At 35.5% G+C, this 16265-nt stretch overlaps 3 protein-coding genes across 4 annotated transcripts; 2 read left to right on the top strand and 1 right to left on the bottom strand.

The window, feature by feature from the left end:
- The first annotated feature begins 43 nt into the window (after window positions 1–43).
- LOC134799559 (RRP15-like protein) lies at window positions 44–4827 on the top strand. The gene is made up of 4 exons (XM_063771994.1): window positions 44–235; window positions 313–677; window positions 1106–1425; window positions 4727–4827. The coding sequence occupies exons 1-4, from the start codon at window positions 190–192 to the stop codon at window positions 4785–4787; spliced, it is 792 nt and encodes a 263-aa protein (XP_063628064.1). The 5' UTR covers window positions 44–189; the 3' UTR covers window positions 4788–4827.
- LOC134799558 (RAB6A-GEF complex partner protein 2) lies at window positions 4767–8006 on the bottom strand. The gene is made up of 6 exons (XM_063771993.1): window positions 7700–8006; window positions 7422–7627; window positions 6881–7161; window positions 6151–6303; window positions 5590–5776; window positions 4767–5186 (listed from the first exon to the last, which is right to left on the bottom strand). The coding sequence occupies exons 1-6, from the start codon at window positions 7819–7821 to the stop codon at window positions 4978–4980; spliced, it is 1158 nt and encodes a 385-aa protein (XP_063628063.1). The 5' UTR covers window positions 7822–8006; the 3' UTR covers window positions 4767–4977.
- A 2196-nt stretch (window positions 8007–10202) lies between these two features.
- Window positions 10203–14361, top strand: LOC134799557 (uncharacterized). 2 transcript variants are annotated; one of them, XM_063771992.1, is made up of 8 exons: window positions 10203–10376; window positions 10454–10636; window positions 10750–10980; window positions 11505–11645; window positions 11878–11983; window positions 12068–12212; window positions 12536–12592; window positions 12726–14361. In XM_063771992.1, the coding sequence occupies exons 1-8, from the start codon at window positions 10263–10265 to the stop codon at window positions 14317–14319; spliced, it is 2571 nt and encodes an 856-aa protein (XP_063628062.1). In that variant the 5' UTR covers window positions 10203–10262; the 3' UTR covers window positions 14320–14361. The 2 variants fall into 2 exon arrangements, with proteins under 2 accessions (XP_063628062.1, XP_063628061.1); XM_063771991.1 differs by having other exon boundaries at window positions 10204–10376; window positions 11878–11998.
- Window positions 14362–16265: the final 1904 nt, after the last annotated feature.

The following is a 16265-nucleotide window of genomic DNA, read 5'->3' as shown; positions in this document are numbered from 1 at the left end:
GGCAACATCAACTTAAACGTCAAAACTGTCAAAACAAAACGGCGTGTTGGTTTACTTTGGTGCAGAACTGCAGAACACGTGAAATAGGACTAATTTATGTATTTCTCCATTTCTTAATCAACATTTACGTAGAGATAATTAATTTAGTGCTGAAAAAATAAGCCATTCTTTATACTCATTTAATGTGCAATGGTGGTAGCTCCAGAAATGTCTAAGCCAATACTAAAAGTTTCAGGTAATTTTTTCTTACACCCTTTTATAAAAATGTTTTAGAAGGACAACAATTAAACTATGATAATCTTAATATTTTAGTGTCCGACGATGAAACTTCAAGTGATGATCAAGCATCAGAAGTTTCTGAGAATGAAGAGGGGATGGAAATCAAAGCATCAGGTGAAGAAAGTGGGAACTCTGCTTCAGGAGAAGACAACAGTGACGATGAAGATGCTGTAATGACCAACAAAGGCTGGGGCGATTCCATATCAAAGATTCTCAGCGCCACAAAACCCAAAAATAAGAAAACTTTGGTATTGTCAAGGGCTAAGAAGTACTCTGCAACAGAAAATGTTGAAAAGGAAGAAAAACCGGCATTTGAAGTGATTGGGGAAACTAAAGAAGAAAAGCCAGTGCTAAAGAAAGAGGATCCAGACACTTCAGAATCAGCGCCTAAAAAGAAAGTGAGTAGAAATATAATTTTATAGTATACAATATATCAAATACACAAGCCAGTGAAGCTGAGAGAGTAATGCAGGTGCTGGGCATCGCTGCGTTTCCTTAATTCCGTCCCAGGCAGTGTAATGTATGTTACACTATAAATCGTCTGCAATAGACGCAAAGGCCAATGATATCAAATAATTTTAAATAAATTAATATGAAAAAAGTTGTCATAATTTTTTATGTACTTTATGTACTTGTCATCATGAAGGTGGAGTCAATATCAAACATTTATTTTTAATAAATCAATTATTGGTGAGGATTGCAAATTGAACACAAAGTACTAAGTACTTACTAGTCAACAACAGACTAAAATATTTATTTTTAGTTTTAACAATATCTGGATAATACTATTTAGCAGAAATATTATAATGAAGGTGTTTTCTTACAGAAAAATGAAAAGCCCTCAATAAGAGTAAAACCCAACATATTAGAAAAGGATAGAGAGAGGTTATTAAACAAGATTGCAACAAAAGGTGTTGTGCAGCTGTTTAATGCAGTCAGAAATCAGCAGAAGACATTAGAGAAGGAAATGGACAGGAGTGATCTATCTGAAGCTAAGAAGGAGAAAATCTTAAAGAAATTTGACAAAAGGGCATTCTTAGATACTCTCATGGGACAGACTAAATCAGTAGTTGTGGATCAGGAAACTAAAGCTCCAAAGAATGAAGTGAAGTCTGAGGAAGAGAAACCTAGATGGAATGCATTAAGGTATTTTAAAGTAGTTCCTTAAGAAACACTTTTATTTAGTTACTCCTGGACCATTTTACAATTTGTTGTGATTGAGAAGCTAAGGTACAAGTTGGAACCTGGCGATGTGTTACAACTGCAAACAACACATCTTGGCACAACACAATTGGTTTCTATATCTTGCCAATTGATGTATCGCTCAACTGCAGATCAGGGCCTCTCTCACTCAGAACCAACTGCATATGGTGCTACCATTCTGCAATTGTGTTCGAAATTAACACAGCACATTGACGTTTAAGAATCAATACTGTCTAAGTAACAAAAATACAATTTTACAAGAAGCGTAAAAAACGATTTAACACATTCGACACCGCATACCCGACTCTCAGGCACTCGTAAACTTTACTCAGATGCCGGCATACCCGCTAGTCGGGCAAGAGCTATAAACCTACACGCGACGCCGAAGTGCCTGACAGGCGGGCAAGCATTGCATCTTCACTACCTCAGGGCTGCCACTGCCACTAACAGAAAAAATTGTCTTCTGATTATTATGTGGTCGAAAAGTTGGTACAGTTGATTATTATATTTTATTACTTCACTTTGTATTTTTCAACCGACGAAAAAAAAAACCGAGGAGGTTCTCAAGTCGACGCGTATATTTTTTTTTTTTTTTTTTTTATGTATGACCACGCATAACTTTTTACAGAGATGTTCGATTTTGATAATTATTTTTTTATTGGAAAGGGTATACCCCAAAGTTGGTCCCATATAAATTTGGAAAAAAAAATCCAACCTTAAGGGTAGGAAAATAGGGGATGATTGATTTTTTCACTCACCGATTGTAACGTATGACCACGCATAACCTTTTACAGAGTAGTCGTAATAATAATAAAAATTTGGAAAAAATCCTACCCTAAGGGTGGGACAATAGGGGTAATTTATTTATATTACAGAACAAAATAATAGTTAAAGTAGGATTATTAATATAACAGTTAATAGCTAAAGCAAGGTAGGTAGCTATTTTAAAAGTAATCAAAAATTAAGCATGTAATAATTTGTATAAATTATAGCCACAGAAAATTATAAAATAAAAACTTTTTAACAAAAAAAATAACCGCCGAAAAAAAACTAAAAGGAAATAAAAAAACCGGCACTAACACGAAACGAGTCGACCAACAAAAACAATAGCACACTGAAAAGAAAAAAATAATTATTTTGTCTTCAATAACGCAAGTGAATACCTATGAACTATGTATATACATACTTCTGAAATCAATCACACAAATCTGCGTATTTATATATTTACAATCTGTTATTTTTAGAGTCGGTGCCAGCCTCAAACAAACTTGAGCACCTTAGTGAAGCACCTGCACCGACTCCAAAAATAACAGATTGTAAATATATAAATACGCAGATTTGTGTGATTGATTTCAGAAGTATGTATATACATAGTTCATAGGTATTCACTTGCGTTATTGAAGACAAAATAATTATTTTTTTCTTTTCAGTGTGCTATTGTTTTTGTTGGTCGACTCGTTTCGTGTTAGTGCCGGTTTTTTTATTTCCTTTTAGTTTTTTTTCGGCGGTTATTTTTTTTGTTAAAAAGTTTTTATTTACTTTACCTAATGCGATTACAAAATAAAAATTCTTATTAGTTGGTTACGTGAAATTGCATACACGGGTATGTATCAATAGGAGTTAGAATTAGGAGAAGAACAAAACGGGGAGCCTAAACAGATGAGACAGCAGATTTAATTTTATCCACGTACTTATACGAAAGTTACTTGGCAAAGCCCTGAGCGTCCGCCGCTTGCCCGACTAGCGGGTTCGCGGCGTGCGGCATTGAGTTGCACGTCGTTGCCCGACTAGCGAGTACTGTCGGTTTCTGGGGTATTGTTTGAAATTTTGCCTGGTTGCGAAAGTGTTAAAAATTTGAATTTCAAAATGTTGAAAGACAATTAAAATGATAAAAAAATACGTATTACGTTCATTTGAATCGTCTTTCAATATTTTCAATAATTTGAAATTCAAATTTTTTAATCGTTTTTTACTCTTCCTGTAAAATAGTATTTTTGACATGGACCTAGAATACTGCGGACGTAGTTTTGCTAAGACAAAAACTGTGATTCCATCATCCACCAATTTCCTAGTATTTACGCGTGACACACACACATTGACAGTTATCTCAATGCCCTCATCCACCAATTTGCCGTCAGACGGATCGAAACGTCAGTGAAGTAAATTTGTCAAAGAAAAATGTAAAATATCGCGGCATGCGTAGTTAAATCCTGCAAGAAGTGTACCGATCGAAAGAAAAAAAGTGACGGAATAACTTTTCATAGCTAATTTTATCAATTATCACGGTATAGTACATCAAATCTCCATATTTCATTGTTTATAAATGCGAAACAGGAGTGTGACCAGTAAGTTGAATAGGGTAATTTCCCGAAAGTAGGGTAATTGATGCCCTTCTTATTAAATCATTGTGTATATAAGAGATCATTTAAGATATTTAGGTAAATAGCTAAATTATTGATTTTGCATATCAAAGTAGGTCGGTATGGTAATTTCCCGATAATAAGGAGATTAAAGACGTTTGCATGAATAATGTTTAATAGTTAACGTTTATTTGTTATGTAAGGTAAACATACACATGGTGCTCGACGCGGTCACAGTCCAGTACATGTCATCTTGAAACTTAAGTCATTGTCAATAGAGGTGACAGCAAGGTGTCATCTATTGGGCATTAACATGTCGAGTACTAGTACATTAACCTTATATTTATTTTTTGTTTAAAACCAGATATGTTACAAGTTAAATATCATTAGGTATTGAAAATAATATTTGCACAAAGTAATTGTGCAACAATGCGCATTTTCAAGACCTATAAAGATAAAGATAAAAAATAGTTTATTCAAGTAGGCATATCACAAAAAAAATAAAAATAATCAGTAAAATCAGTTAGATACACACTTTTTTTATTTTTAACGTAAATCTGTCCTATTTTAATATTTGAAAACAAGGATGATATTGAAAATAATTGTTTCACCATCAGGGGAGAATTTGTGTTACATGGTATCACTCGTCTACACGCACACTTTCAAACCGTCCGCCATTGCAGTGTCACAGTTTGTCTTAAGTGACATTCCCTCTGTCAAATATATAACTCTATGATTTTTGATGTATTTTTGTTACTTAGACAGTATTGATTATTAAGCGTCGACATGACAATGGGTTTCAACTTGTACCTTTATGACTTACTTTGACTTTTATGGTGACATCAAACTGATGTTTCTATATTAATATAACTTTTTTTTTTCAGAGATGACTTCATGATGGGAGCCAAGATGAAAGACTGGGACAAAGAGTCAGTAGATGAATGATTTTATTACATTAATTGTAAATACATTAATAAATAATCTTTATCAAATCATTTCTTACTGTCTAATTTAATTATAATAATGTACATTGCAATTTATTTTGATAACAACTAATAGTAATTATTTAAAAAAATGGAATTGTGGTATTAGCACTACCTGTAATATTTTTTAATTTTTATTTATTTATATTAGATTATTTTATGTACATTGTATAAGCATCATTGCCCACCACATGCTGTGTGATCTGTTTGGGCAAAGTAGAATATATCTTGACAGGGAGATTCCAGACCATAGTTTCAATAGGCACGTTCAAGGGCGCATTCCAATCTTTATCTTCAGGATTAGGAAGTAGTTTTTCATTTGTGGTTACAAACTCGAAGTGGAGACGCCATTTTAGTGTTACTGTAAAATAAACTCTAATTTTCACCTTGTACTGTAGGAAAGATAGCCTTTGGAGCAAATGCTTTAAAATGTACATAAGTTGCTGGCCCAATATTAGAGTGTTCTATGTTTCACTTTTATCAAACTGAAATTTGAACATTGTCATAGTGACTTACTATACATATATTATTATACTCTTTGATAGTGACATTAAGTCTCTTAGTAATCTTGAAAATGTAACAGAACCCTGTAATATTGGGCCAGTGAAGTGTTAAATTGCTTTAACACTGTACACACAGGTTAGTAAAGTAGGATTGGTGTGGTAATGAGGCTCACACCAACATTGAGTGATTTATGAAACAAATTCATTGATGTTTCCTATAAAATAAAATATGCTTTAAAACAAGATGCAAGTGCCACTTACCTTCATCAACCTCGAAAGCAGGAGTGATGTGCAATGGAATGGGTAATATTAACTCTGAATGGGTGAGACCTAAAGTAACTTCATGATATCTTGCCACGGTCATTGACCTGCTGCTAGTTTCTTTGTTATTATTAGCTTTAGCTGGTGACGATTTTACTATTTCTTCAGGCTGTAGAGACACTGATACCTACAACAACAAAAAAAAATACTATGCACTATTATGCAAAACACATACACTAAACACTATGCCCTGTGACAAATTATGATTAAATCAAACTTTTTTTATCAGATGTAGGTATCTTTAACAACTTGTTTTGTGTTTATTCTCCACAATAAGCTGTTACACTAAGCAGTATCGCTGCTAATTGTTGTCTCATAATTTTTTTGTTCATTAAAATATTTCCTATCAAAAAAAAAGTTCAGTTTAGTACAAAATAGTTATGGTTTCGAAACAAAAATTATAACGAAAGCAACATATCTCTCTTTACAAAGTTGTGGCTTCATTCTGTTCTGAATAACTATGGTCAAGTGATGATTCGAATTTTATAGTTATTTAATTACCTGCATACAAGTAACAGTTCCGACTGAGAAATCAAAAGTCCCAACAATATCTTCACCCAGCTTGTAGGCAGACTTGAATAGGCAGAATCGACCCACTTTACCTCTAGAGTTGGTTATCATGTATGAATTAGGACTCCTCCGTGCTGTGAGATTCTGGAGAACATAAATACATGTTGAGTATGACACTTGGTAGTATCCAGCTACAGAGTATGAAGTAAATAACAAAATACAATAACATATTAATTAAAATGATTAAAAGAACAAAGCAGATTAGCTAAATCGGTACTTTTTTGGGAGTGACAGTACTATAGTATATTTCAAACAGCTCGGGTACGGTGACAGATGTAATCTCAATACAATTTTGTGTTTTAAAGATATAATTTGTATGAAGATGACATACCCAAGCTATTTGAAAAATACTATATCACAATAAAGAGACTGTTGGATTCTTGCCTGTTTCTTTTTATAATCTTTTTTATCTATTGTATCATATTGTATTACATAAACATTTTTGTAGATACAGATGTAGTGGATAATTGTTCTCCATCATATTTTCTCGGAAACATTCGTATTTGTCATGCTACTTCAGTCAACCTCAGTACTTTCTGTACTGAGACTGACTGAAATAGCAAGATACGTTTGTATGTTTCCGTGAAAATAGAATTGAAAATAATTATGCACTACATCTGTACATCATTTGTTTGGGCAAAGTTAGAAATATAAAGTATACCTGCAATACTTGCAAAGCCATAGTCAGTGGTGTTTCAACCTTCCTCTCTTCAGAGAATGGGTTTGTTGGCTGCAGCTCCTCAGTTGTCTCATTCCCACACAGCGCGGCAAGGTCTTGCATGTTCATTATTGGACTAATAGGTAACACTCGGAAAGGTATCCGGACCATTTTGATGTGAGAGCCCACTTTTTGAGTGGCTATTGTGACTTTGTAAGAGTATTTCACTGTTGTGCCACGGTAAGATGGTGGTGCTTCAATTGGTAATGATTCTCTGTACCAAACTAGAAAAAAATATATTTTAAATATGTTAGGCATTAGTTAAAATATTGAAACAATATGATTTTAAGGTGTTTGGTGTCTGGAGCAAAGTATATAAGTATTCTTGATAGGTGAGGATGTAATGCTGAGTATCTTTAGCTGGGGTTAATGGTTTTAAAAAAAAATCTCTAATGCTAAGAATACAGAATAGTCAATTTTCATATTTGCATCCTGCATGTTTGCATCCTGCATGTTTGGCTAATTAATTAAATATGTTACTTACATGTTTTAGTCTCCCCAAGAGGAATAGTCAAGTCGCAGAATAATATCTTTGGCTTAGTATGAAATATCACATCACCAATGTCACACGAAGTCACCTCCAAAGATGTAGTCTTCTCAACAGTAGGTGTTTTTTCAGCCATGCTCCCAGATGTAGAATAGAAACAGTGGATCTGTGCGGAACCCCATGCTAAGTTCTCTAAAATATCACTAAAATTCATGTTAGAACACAAAAGTGAGAGGTGATTTCAATGGAAAATGATTGTTTTTATTTTAACATACCTGTGGCTTTGGGAATTTCTGTGTTCTGGTTGTGTTGTATGACAAAATGTGATACAACACTCCAGGGCCTCACCAGCTAAGTAAACTGTGCCAGTTGTTAACTTCGCTGAAAGCTCAATCATTTTTGTTTAGTGAGTTATTTCCATGGATTGTTATATCTTAAAACATTATTAAGTATGACAGCCAATAAAGAGGATTCACGTTTTTCTAGGTCTATACAAGTTTTGTACTTGATAATATCGTAAATTTAATACTAATGGTTTGTATTCAAATTCCAATACTCCCAATAGGAAAGAAAAAGGAAGCAGTTGACGTTTCTTATTGCAATCAATTTTGACAACCTACATTGACGGATGAGTAAAAAGGGGTTACCATATAATGTTTATTTATTTCCCTTAACTTCAAGAGATTATTAAACAGGCGTAAAAATACGTATAGTTATACTTTGTGCATTCTAATGTGCGTTATTTGACACATGTCACTCATAACAGCAATACTTACAACGTAAAATGTCTTGCACATCGAAATCACAAAGGAAGACAATTGCACTGCGAACGTTTACGTTCTACGTCTTTTTAGGGTTCCGTACCCAAAGGGTAAAACGGGACCCTCTTACTAAGACTTCGCTGTCCGTCCGTCCGTCTGACCGAACGTCCGTCCGTCCGTCCGTCTGTCTGTCACCAGGCTGTATCTCACGAACCGTGATAGCTAGAAAGTTGAAATTTTCCCAGATGATGTATTTCTGTTGCCGCTATAACAACAAATACTAAAAACAATAAAATAAATATTTAAATGGGGCTCCCATACAACAAACGTGATTTTTGACCAAAGTTAAGCAACGTCGGGCGTGGTCAGTACTTGGATGGGTGACCGTTTTTTTTTTGTATTATGGTACAGAACCCTTCGTGCGCGAGTCCGACACGCACTTGCCCGGTTTTGTTTTTTTTTAATTTAGGGTTGGCCGGACACCACCGTTATGAATCGGTAGTCGTCTAAGTAAATCGATATGAATTTTTCATTTTTCTTTTAATAAAAATAAGGAAAAGGTGGATAATTAACTGTAAATATGGATATATTTATCGTCACCTAACAGACAACAAATTTGAAACATAAATACACTTTAAAATAGATCCCCAGTTAGTTTCGATTTTAACGATGGGTGCGACCTACTCAGTCGGTGTATTAAATGCATTTACCTTGCGGGAAAACCATATAATTCTAGCTTTATTTAATCTCAAATAATAATTTATTATACGTCACAAATCGACACCTCAGTCTAGGTGCCATCCAATCGTAATCGCTTGCTGTGACAATCGATTTGGGTTAGTTACATCTCTATAAACGTCAGTCATAATGTGTCAAATAACGCAAATTATAATGCACGGAGTATAAAAAGTGCATAATATCCAAATCGAAAAAATATCCTTTGTCTACATGTCCCATCGCAAAATGCTCCTTTTGCAAAAAGTCCGTTCCTATTCTTATTCCTTCAAGTTTTGTTGTTTAAATTAAATTATGGAATAAAACTATTATAATATATCAACTACAGTGCGACATGAAAGAGTAGAAATTAAACGAGGGCGCAACATTCTTCGTAATTCACATTATTTATGTAAAAAGCTTAATAAACATGGCAACAATTTTGTAAGGAATTTTTTTGTTAATTTTTTTTTCATTTATATTCTTTCGTATCACACTGTAGCTTTTACAATAAATAATATTGTGATTTACCTAATTTTTTTTTTTACTTTTTGCCTTCTCGCAGCACAAATGGCTATTGGCAATCATTTTGGATTTAATTTACGATAATTTGTAATGTAATACTTGTACAGTGGCGGGGCAAGACCAAAATTAGGTGTGGGCAAGGTACATACGAATTGCAAGATTACATTTTACCACTTTAATGGGAAATTTACAATTTGGTATCACTCAATTCGTTCAAAAATGAACAAAAAATATTACTTTAATAGCATGTTTATTTATATATTCAATTAGGTCAAACAAAGAATACTATATGATTTTTAATTAAAGTAAATAACAACATGCAAAGCTTTCATAAAAAAATATATGATAAATGGACATATCCATAATTATGACCTATTTCCTACGTCTATGCATATAACAAGTCCACGATGTGCACTATTTCTAAACGAATAATATTCATTTTACGCTGTATAAAATCCAATCTTTTTTTTAATTTCATAACGAATTATGAATGCCGAATTACATTTAGCAAAAAAAAATTAAATTAAATATTTTTCAGTTAATACACATAAATTTCTATAAACCATACAAAAAAACAATCATTTATCAATTCTGAAATGTATCTGGGCTGTAACCGCGAAAATCGAAGTTCGCAAATTGCGGGCATTTTTCTCTGTCACTCTTATTACGCCTTCATTGGAGTAAAAGAGAAAGATCCCCGCAATTTGCGAATTTCGGTTTTCGCGGTAGCCGCTCTGTACCTATTTCCTCAACATCGTGAATTGGAACGTTTAGTAACGAATATGAACGTTTGAAATAATCATTGAAATTAGTGATTAATTTTGTTCAAATAAACAAAATGATTATATCAGATGGGATTAATCATACTAAATTACAGTCAATAATAGTTGGTGAACTGAAGAAAGCTGGTTTAAAGCATAGGCTAAAGAAAATCATATTGAAAAATGTTAAGGTAAGATCAGTCGTTGTCTAATTGCAATAGCAAGTAAATCAGTCTTGTTTTATTGTGTCACATATATTTATTTACAGGATCACAAAACGGTATTCGGAGCTCCTTTGGCAAAAGTGCCATCGGGCAGTGTTATTTGCTGTGGGAGTAATTTGTGTGTACCGCTAGTGGTTAACGAAATGTCAGCAGTTCTTCGTACTAACGCCCACATCGAGGGCCTATTTCGTAAAGCGGGGTCTCAAACTCGCCAAAAGGATATAAAGGTAAGCCATTAACTTAATATTTACCGTATTGACTTGAGTAAATAGTGCATAACAATGAGAATTTTAAGGTTTTCAATCATATATCCCTAAAGTATGTTTAAATGACGTTCCAGCGACTCTTAGATGCCGGTGGGTGTGTATCAGAAGGACATCATCCTGTTGATGTGGCGAGCGTACTGAAGCTCTACCTGCGATGTTTACCAGAACCACTAATCAGTGCAGAAGTGCAGGACTTACTCCTACGCTGCAGGGTCACTGCTGGTGATGATGCCTTGAAACCGCTCCTGCACACATTGCTGCTGTTACCTGTATTACATATTCACCTGCTGCATTACATTATGGAGGTATATTTTTAGTGTTGCTTTAAATATTACCCTTTCTTGTAAATTTTAGTACAGGGTGAAATATTTATGAAGCTGAACTTAGCACATTCACTGCCCCCAACGCACATGTGCGTTCAGCGTCATATAAGTTTGTTCCTAGGCCACGCCCCCTGGCAGTGAATGCGTTAATCAGTCAAAGGTAAACCAACCTCTTGTAGTTGAGTAAATTTTTTTTATTATTAAGTTTTTCATATAGGTAATTAATTTTTTACTACCTACAATACTGCCCTCCTAAGCCGAAAAGCGCTATCTCAAAAACAAATGATTTTGAAAATATAATTCTCAGTAATAGAAACTAAAGTATAAGTTAGCAATGAATTTTCTTTTGAGATAGCGCTCTTTGGCTTAGCAGGGCAGAATAATCCTTATGCATGAAAGTTTTTTTGTGACCTACCCTCAGCTGGCTGTTTCTTTTTACTAGGGGGATGAAACCTACAGGTAGGAAAACACTTATTTACTGTTAAAATTGTTGACTATTGTTTCAGCTGCTCAACTATATTGCATCAAGGCACAAAGAGAACTTGATGGATTCTTCGAACCTGGCAATAGTGCTGGCTCCTAGCATCATGCCTTTACCTGCTGCCTCGTCTGCTCAGAGATTGGAGCACCATGTTGCTTTAGTCAAGGTGAATATCAAACTCAAGGCTACCACACAATTAAAAGGAACCTTATAATATTTTTGCTTAAAGATATTGTCCTTATTTTGTACAGATGTAGCTATTAATTACAGTTTTTGAATGAAGGGATGAAATCCTCAAATCCTGTTATCCAGGATTTTCCAACTGTATTGTTTTTTTAAACCAATCTCCCCAATATTTTTAGGCCCCCTTTTAAATTTTGTTAATTCTTTGTTTTCAGATATTTATAGAAAATTCTCAACATATTGGTCTTTTGACTGATGACCTTATGTCACAGTTAGATGACGACACAGAAGCGCATTTAGCAAGAAGAAAGAAGAGACGAAGTGGGTCCCTTAATCGTAAGTTCGCACATTAATTAAAAAGTTAACTCAATTGATAACAATGTTCTAAAATGTTTTCTGTTCTAGGCATGTTAAGTGGACTGCGTAAGATGGTGTCCGGAGGAGTGAATACACCAGCTACTGTGTGCGAGAATGGGAAGACTCCTATATTGAGCAAGTCAGCGTCCAAACGGAAGTTTGATAGCTATGAGGGACTTTCAGCTAAAACCAAGTGAGTTTCCTTTCTTCTCTTCTAAGTCGGTCCCTCACTGCTGAGGATCGTGACTCCGCATACTAATTTTCCTTATGGTAGCTCTCCACTTCTCCCTGTTGATTGCTTTGTGGAAAGCGTTGCTTAGTGTGATGTCCATCTGGGCGGATACTTGGTCACACCATCTCGTTGGACTTGGTCCTCTAGGTCGTCTGCCGTCCACCTTTCCCGTCACCACAAGTCTCTCCAAGTTATCAGGGTCACTGCGAGTTTCCTTTATGATTGTATATTAAATTCACTGAAAGTGTTTGACAGTTTATATAAACTTTTTATGTCTGTTACAGAAAAGAGATAAAGAAGAATCTCCCTCAGAAAGAACTATCGTTTACTCCAATGAAAATGTAAGTAACAGTGTACGAAATTCTTCATGCTTAGCGACCTTACTTTATACACATTATTCATCTATTATCACTTTTCTTTTCCTTCTGTGGTCTGTGAGATACTACTTTATTAATTAACTTGTTTGATTAACAGGGGCATCACCGAAAGGAAGAGAATAAGGCTGAGTTTAATGGATGCAAGAAGCACCCCAATAATGAATTCCGATATGAAAAATTCCGAAACAAGTGCCAGCAGTGAAGACCTGCTCACTTCCTCTGAACGTTTGTTCAGTGCTCACGACACTATCGACCTTTCACCAGACCAGAAGCCTGACAAAGACTATGTCAGAATATCTAAACAGGAATATGAAGAAATCAAAAGTCGAGTATCCGCCATAGAAAATAGACTGTCTAGAGAATTCACCGATGTCATACCTAGAGTTGAGCCGTTGCAACAAGTACAGAGTGTCTACGAGCAAACTTTGGAGGAAGTGGCGATGCTTAACTGCCCAACGTCAGATCATTTAGCGAGACGTTTAAGTAAGGAATTAAAAATACGACCTAATGAACAGGCAAAGGTAATAAGATCTCCGAGCGCCCGGAAAATCGGCTCTATACGACGCCGATCTAAAGAGAACATTCCAAAAATTGTTAGGCATAAGTCGTGGAACGCTTCTGTGGCGTCACAAGTTAGTCAAAACGCAGATAGATTTTATCCTTACGTGGGACTGATTCGTCGGGATCGTACCAGTACGGCCAAACCAGACTTAGCTGCACCAAAGACACCGAAGTCTAACGAGAGCAATGCCTCACTATCAGACAAATCGCTCACTGATTCTAGTCAAAAGTATCAGTTGCGTAAACGAATCAGCCTCAACTCTGATTATAATTTAGATAAATCATTTAACAGAGGTCCAACGCGCAGATCTCTGAACGTTACTATTAATAGCTGGGACGCAACAGCGTCAGACAACTCTACAAATAATACTCTGAATTCAACGGAAAAATCGAATACCTCAATGAATCAATCGGGCGTTTACCAAAATGTTACTACGCGAAATTTAAAAAAAATCACAAAGAGCCCTTCTAATTCACAACAGAAGTGGCGGAGTGCCGCAGCTTTCTTTATGGACAAGACAGGCGAGATGGACAGCACAGGTCTCTCTGGGAGGCCTTCAGTTAATAAACTGAGGAAACAGAATGCAGGTGCAGTTTTGGCCAAGGCCAAACTTTTTGAATCTGGATCTGATAAGTCATCAGGACGGAGCGATAAAAGCTCGCATTCTGGCTTTGCAAGGAGACCTCGGGTCAATGTTAACCAATTGAATAAGCAGCCGAAGCTAATAGCTCATGTGAAACCAAAAGTTCAATCGAGTGTAACTGAAAACTCTGCTCCTGGCATACCTGTTCGAACTCACCGAAATGTAGATGTTCCTCCAAACGTGCCTCCGAAATCTCACCGCCAATATGGGACCCAAAGTAAAGATACAGTTGATACTTTTCATTTGTGTAGAAAGACTACACCCCCTTTCAGAAAAGTATCCCCACAACCTTTACCTGTAAAAACTACTCCTTTTATGACCCCTGCCTTGAGGAAGCCTCTCTGTACACCAAGAAGTTTACGGACACCTACATGTTCCAGTGATCTCAAGAAAGCGAATACCCCCCTCAAAGCGATACACATATCGCCTAGAAGACGGTCTCCGCGTCAAAAACTGTTGCGAGCGTACACTCAACAAGCTAACTGATCAAAGTTTTACATTTATTTTTATTCATTTAGGTCATTAATCAATAATCAATCGTCTTATTTTGCACGAAATAAATTGTACTTAATAATCATAAGTTTTAAGATAAATATGATAAATGATGATTAAATGAATCAAGTGGCCATGTGTAAATAAATATACAAAAGTCTAATAGATAATTTGTTTCGATCTAGCGTTGTCGTTTCATTGATTTCTTCCTCTGTGGTATTTTAGTACTGACTTCATTGCAACGGGATGAACTTCTAAACAAAAACATACAATCGGTCCACCACTGTGTCCTCTGCCTAGGTAAACAACGTAGTTAAAGCCCCTCTTGCAAGTAGTTTACAAAAACACGTTAAATAAATTACACGGCGGCAGCTAAAAGGCTACTCAATGGGGTTGGCAACTGTCAAAGGTTTGCATAGGTGGCGCCATCATAGCTTGCCCCTTTTTCTATGAGAATCGGCTTAAAAGGCTGGCATCCAGTGTATTAAAAAAAACAAAAATTTGACACAATTATAGGGATTGACAGGGCAAGCTATGATGGCGCCATCTGCTAAAAACTTCCACCGGCCAACCCCATTATAGACCTTCTTTATTATGTTTCGGCTGGGGTGCATAAAGTCGACGGAATAATAATGACAGTCAAGGGTGCATTTCAACACTGCTCAATCATACAGTCATACACATATACGTACATACCGTACAGTCAGCAAAAGAAGTAGCAAAGTTAGCGAGCTAACAGGTGTCGTTTCAGTACAATTTTGCGAGTTGGCATATTAAATGGAGGTGACACCTGTCACCCTACCCATCGATTTTGAACAATAAAGCCTGACCAGTAATAATATATGATCATTGCCCAGAGGGCGCTGTTTTTCTCATGTATATTTTTATAGTATGAAAAAATTTGTTCCAGTGAAATTCCGCAACATGGCGCGTGATCATATATTCCTGGTCAAGCTTTACATAACATTCAAGTTGTGTTTATATGAATACACGTCGCCTGCATTCTGCTGTTGACTGTATACGAGTGTATACACGTGGTCTTCACGTGGTATACACAATATAAACCGTAGTTCTGTAGAAAGCGCTCAACTTTTTATTTTTGTCAAAGTGACTTATGCCGGCTACATACGTAACGATAAATCGTAGCGATAAAACTGTGCAGTCCGAACTGCGCAGTTTTATCTGCCGTGTGTATGACAAATCGTTGTCGATTATCGTAACGATTTGTCATACACACGGTAGATAAAACTGCGCAAATCGGACTGCACAGTTTTATCGCTACGATTTATCGTTACGTGAGTAGCCGGGGTTACATGTCGAGCCGTATTATAATATCTAATGGAATGGTACAGTCGCACTAAATGATCTATTTTATTGAAAACAAGGGAAAAAGCAAAGTAAATAAAATGCCAATTTATAATATTATATGATGTATATCACGGCTTTTACAGTGGTATCTTCATGTATAAACAAAATATCCAGATTTTAATTCAATAAATTAAGATCATACTGACAATTCAATAAATAACAATTTTTCACATTCAATTATATAAAGCATCAGCGCCACAATAATTTTGATGTTATAATAATAATGTCATAGTTCTGTAGTGGGGACCAACTAAATTATTTTCACTTACATATTTAGCGATGATCACAGATTGAGGATTATAAAAAAGCAGATTCAGAACATACCGTGCTATGGAGAGACGATTTAACAATTCGAAATTTGCAATAGTGATACTGAGTAATTTAGATTTTCATTATAGCTTACCGGCTAACTTATCACTATCAGCACTCTAGCCGCTCACGTTCGGCCTTTCCCAGTTCCTAACATTGCTTCTCGATCGATATCAATACCAAATTTAAATTAACAATATAATAAAATATCAATTGTACCTAAGATCTTTTCCATTTAAATACGCACATTCGTTCTTTAAATT

The sequence above is a fragment of the Cydia splendana genome, chromosome 18 (genome assembly GCF_910591565.1).
Source record: "Cydia splendana chromosome 18, ilCydSple1.2, whole genome shotgun sequence".
Lineage (NCBI taxonomy): Eukaryota > Metazoa > Arthropoda > Insecta > Lepidoptera > Tortricidae > Cydia > Cydia splendana.
This window is presented reverse-complemented; position numbering and strand designations above follow the sequence as displayed.

What these genes read in the sequence shown, in the direction of transcription:
- LOC134799557 (XM_063771991.1), top strand. Translation starts at nt 10,263, where the DNA reads ATGATTATATCAGATGGGATTAATCATACTAAATTACAGTCAATAATA. An exon ending in CTCGCCAAAAGGATATAAAG is followed by an intron (nt 10,637 to 10,749) that starts GTAAGCCATTAA and finishes ATGACGTTCCAG; the next exon opens with CGACTCTTAGATGCCGGTGG. An exon ending in ACCATGTTGCTTTAGTCAAG is followed by an intron (nt 11,646 to 11,877) that starts GTGAATATCAAA and finishes CTTTGTTTTCAG; the next exon opens with ATATTTATAGAAAATTCTCA.
- LOC134799558 (XM_063771993.1), bottom strand. Translation starts at nt 7,821, where the DNA reads ATGATTGAGCTTTCAGCGAAGTTAACAACTGGCACAGTTTACTTAGCT. An exon ending in GAACTGTTACTTGTATGCAG is followed by an intron (nt 5,777 to 6,150) that starts GTAATTAAATAA and finishes TTGTTGTTGTAG; the next exon opens with GTATCAGTGTCTCTACAGCC. An exon ending in TGCTTTCGAGGTTGATGAAG is followed by an intron (nt 5,187 to 5,589) that starts GTAAGTGGCACT and finishes TTTATTTTACAG; the next exon opens with TAACACTAAAATGGCGTCTC.
- LOC134799559 (XM_063771994.1), top strand. Translation starts at nt 190, where the DNA reads ATGGTGGTAGCTCCAGAAATGTCTAAGCCAATACTAAAAGTTTCAG. An exon ending in AATCAGCGCCTAAAAAGAAA is followed by an intron (nt 678 to 1,105) that starts GTGAGTAGAAAT and finishes GTTTTCTTACAG; the next exon opens with AAAAATGAAAAGCCCTCAAT. An exon ending in CCTAGATGGAATGCATTAAG is followed by an intron (nt 1,426 to 4,726) that starts GTATTTTAAAGT and finishes TTTTTTTTTCAG; the next exon opens with AGATGACTTCATGATGGGAG.